The sequence below is a fragment of the Aethalodelphis obliquidens genome, unplaced genomic scaffold (assembly GCF_003676395.1).
Source record: "Aethalodelphis obliquidens isolate GAN/ISIS:26980383/991018 unplaced genomic scaffold, ASM367639v1 scaffold6, whole genome shotgun sequence".
NCBI classification, from domain to species: domain Eukaryota; kingdom Metazoa; phylum Chordata; class Mammalia; order Artiodactyla; family Delphinidae; genus Aethalodelphis; species Aethalodelphis obliquidens.
The window spans coordinates 71,814,984-71,819,007 of record NW_020837950.1 but is presented as its reverse complement, the minus strand read 5'-3'; the positions used below and the strand labels follow the sequence as shown (position 1 = coordinate 71,819,007).

Below are 4,024 nucleotides of genomic sequence, written 5' to 3'. Positions count from 1 at the left end.
AAAAAAAAAAAAAAAAAAAAACGGGCCCCAAGTAAGTGCCAGATGAACAAATGAACCAACGACTGCACAGCACAGCGATCACCTACATATCCGGCATCACCCAGGCTGCCGGACGCCTACTGTCATCTACAAGCGTAAAACTTCTTGTTCAGGACATTCCACCTGCCTCCAATAATCAGGCCGAATGTATGTGCACAAGCACAAGCCCCTGCAGAGTCCACAGAGAGCTTCGCCTCCTTTTTCAATTTGAAATCTAGCTTCAAGGCCAGCTTGAACCCCACCTCCCCCTAGAGTCCTCCTGACCACCGTCTGCAGGAGCCCGGGCCTCCCTCAAACTGTTCAATGCTCCAGCAACCAATCAACAAACGTAGAATATTTCACCCTTGTGTTTACATCTGTATCTGCATTCCTGCAGGATCCGTGTCTCATTCTGAATCTGCACAGCATCCACAACACAACCGGCTGCCCTTGGGGGAGGAGGTCTCAATACCCACGGTGATGAGACCCTGTGGGCCCACCCGCCAGCCCTTCCCCGGTCTCGCCGTCACAGCTGTGTGTCCCCCCCGGCCCCCGCGGCTCGTCCCCAAACCCTCCCGGCCTTACTGCCAGTACCCCTCGGCCGGGCCCGCAGCGCTGGGACACGGCGTGAGCAGATGGCCCGAGCTTCACGGCAGCCTGTCCCCACAAAGTCCCCACGACCCCGCGCTCACACGAACCATCGGAGAAATCGGAATGAAGGCTGTCACCTGCCTCCGCGCCACCGTCCCCACTGCCTTTGTCCACACTTCGCACTCAGCCCGTGAAAGCCGGTTCCTGCACCCCGCCCCGTCCCACCCACTCACCTCCCACCGAGCCGGGTCCAGACCTGGCTCCTCACGTCGCTCGTTACCCCGGGGAGGCTAAGGCCCAGGCTCCGGGGTCAGGCCTGTGTCTAAACCCTGGCTCCACCGCGTGGAAGGCTGGGGCATCCTGCACCAACACTTTAAGTTCTCAGAGTCGCTGCTCTTCAGCTGTAAACTAAGAGCAACCCCACAGGGCCGCTGGGAGGAGCGTCACCCAGAACCGGCGCTTGCCAACGACGGCAAGCGTGGGACACACCGCTTACGAGCGCACACCGAGCGCACACCTGGAAACGACACACATCTCAGAGCAGCAGAGGAGCTTCTGATGATGCACAGTGAAGCTCAGGGTAAAGCAGCCCCAGGGAGCACAGCTACAGACACGGGAGCCGGCGCCTCGGCGTGGCCTGTGGCCCTCCAGGCCTGGCTAGCCTACCCCAGAAACCCACCCCCGGTTCGGCCGGGAGAAGCACCCGGCTTTGTCTCTCGTAACAGCCGAGCCTGCTGCCGGCCGGGAGCCGGAATCTGCATTTTTAACAAGCTCCCCAGGTGATTCATGTGCAAGTTAAAGTTTGAAAAGTCCTGCTTTCCAGAACGCCCTCCCAGCTTCCTCCGATACACTACAAATGTTTTAGTCCCCGGCTCGTTTTTCGAGCATTTTCCACAGTGCTGCAGGGCAGGCAGTGTAGACAGTGCAGCTAGGAGCACAGCCTCTGAAGGCAAACTATTCAGTTAAAAACCTGCTGCACCGGGCTACCGGGAAGATCTCACAAGCAACACAGGAGAGCTCAGCACGGTGCCTGGCGCCCAGCTAGGCTCTCGGTCCACGCTAGCTATTCTGAGCTGCTACTGTAGAGATAAGAGCTGCAAGAATGAAGTGGGGAAGGGAAGGCTCTCTAAGGCACTGATATACAGGAAGAAAGACTAGTCACGAGCCATGATCTGGGGGAAGAACTCTCTAAGCAGAAGAACTAAAAAATGATCAAGGAGGATAGCAGCGGGGATCCCAGGAGTAGGCAGGAAATATAAGGCCTGCAGGCCCTGAAGTTTCATCTGCAGAGAACTGGACGCCACTGAAAGCTGGTGTGACGTGACGTGTCCTCAAAGATCACTCTGATCCTGTTGCCTGGAATGGGCTGCAGGGCACAAGCATGAAGCAGAGAGGCCAGTAAGGAGGCTCCCGAAGTGCTCGGGCGAGAGGTAAACATCAGCCCGGACTAAGGCTGTGACAAGAGGTTAGATTCTAGAAATATTCTGAAGACAGGCCTGCTGCTGAACTGGACCCAGAAGGCCCTGAGGATGGCTCTTCATGTGCAGCCCGAGCAACTGCTCGAGGTGTGAGATCTGGGTCAGGGAACGTCGAGGTGTCCGGGAGACAAGCACGAGGATGTCTGGGACGGGTTCGCGATCGAAGGCCGGAGCTCAGGGCAGAACTCCAGGCTCGGGGCCAGCTGCTCACAGCACTGTAAGCCCCTGAAGACCCGCGTGAAGCCTTTCTGTAACACGCTCAGAGCAGATGCTCCACACACATCAATAAACGGCATTTCAGGACAAAGTGAGAAGGAAGGTTTTGGCGGGTGGCAATCATGACGCTGGTGCCTAGGTGAGAATTTGTACAGCAGTGTCTCTAAGGAGTTGGGGAGAAGAGTAAAGATTCCAGGGCTGTGGAACGGGTACTGGTCCCTGAAGACTGGCTCACTTTACAGAAAGAAAAGCAAACATAAATAAAGGCAGGGTGTGTTTGGGAATGTGGGGAGAAGTGTGGAATGTCTTCCAGTAAGCCCAGGAGGAGGGGTGTACGGTCGGCTCTTGGTACCCGTGGGTTCAACCCCGCTTCGCCATTTTATACAAGGGACTGAGTACTGGAGGACTCTGGTGGCCTGGGAGGGTTCTGAAACGCATTCCCCATGGATACTGAGGGCCGGCTGTACTGCTGGAGAAGTGGCAGCAAGATGAAATACTGGTTCGGGGAAGCTAGGGGACCATCAAGTGGAAGGGTCTGGAAAGATGGGGAGCTGGGGTCGGGTCTCTCCTCCCTACTTCTCACAATGCCTGGAGGTGGCTGCACATCCTTGGCGGTTGCGGCCCAGAGTACAGCCAGGCTTTTTCCCTTCTAATAGGGATGAGAGCTTCCTCTTGCAGAGTGAAAAGAGCGCTCCTCAGGGACCACCTAGAGAAGCACCGCCACGTCTCTCTCTCTCAAGGAGCCCGCTGTAAACGAATCCAGTCCAGCTCTCGCCTTTTCCTCTCAGATAAGTGTCCCTATAGAAACCTCCTGACAGAGGAAGAGACCAAAACCCAGGACGGGACGTTCCTGTGGCGGAACCCACTGAGTCCTCCTCACACGAGGTCCTGGTGTCGAAGAGACGCCAGGATGAACAAGTGCCTGGCAGGGGACACAGGCCACAAAGCGAGCGGGGCCATGAAGGCAAGGTGAGCGCCTGCGAGGCGGTGGGAGAGGCCGCGGGCCCGTGAGGAGCTCGTCTGGCCTTCACCACCACTGTCCTCCAGGCAAAACCAACTCCTTCCTCGGGCGCCTACTGCTGTCAAGTCTGCGGACCTGCCTGTGTCCCCCGACTCCCACTCCGTCCGGTGTCTCGCCCAAGGGGTGCATTCGGCAGACACCTACGGAAGGAATCCCAAAGGCGGGGAAAACGGCCCTGGTGTCAAGACAGCCACGGTCCGAATCCCCGCTCCGCTACTTCCTGCTGTGTGACCTTGGGCGGGTGGCTTAACCTCTCTGCGCCGGGTCTGGGGCGTGAACTGGCCCTGTCCCCCCGGCCCTCCGCGGCCGCGCCGAACCCGCAGGTGCGCCGGCCTCCCGGCCCGCTGCTCACCCAGTTTCCGAAGCCGAACTGCTCGATGGCATCCAGCAAAAGCTGCTCCTCGCGGCTGGTCCAGCCGCCCTCGGCCTCGGGCCCCCACAGCGTGAAGCGCCCGCCGTCCACCAGCTGGTAGCCGTGGTAGCGGCGGTGGTGGCCGATCTCGGCGCCGGCTGAGAAGCACTCGGGGCACAGCTCGATGTCCTGGCACTCGGTGCAGCGGAAGCGCAGCGGGCTCACCTCGGCCAGGCAGTACACGCAGTACTTCTTACCGAGCTCCGCCATCTTCCCCCGCCCGCCGCCCGCGCCCGCCGCCGCCGCGCCCGCCGTCAGCGCGCCGCCGCCCGGGCCCGCCGCCGCGCT

At 59.5% G+C, this 4,024-nt stretch overlaps 1 protein-coding gene across 1 annotated transcript in view; it reads right to left on the bottom strand.

Moving 5' to 3' along the window:
* The window catches only part of TADA2B (transcriptional adaptor 2B), a 15,338-nt gene extending 11,322 nt beyond the window's left edge, over nucleotides 1–4,016 (bottom strand). The window contains exon 1 of the mRNA XM_027103773.1: nucleotides 3,677–4,016. Within this exon, the coding sequence (XP_026959574.1) occupies nucleotides 3,677–3,946 (270 nt within the window). The 5' untranslated portion in view covers nucleotides 3,947–4,016. The remainder of the gene's footprint in view (nucleotides 1–3,676) is intronic.
* Nucleotides 4,017–4,024: the final 8 nt, after the last annotated feature.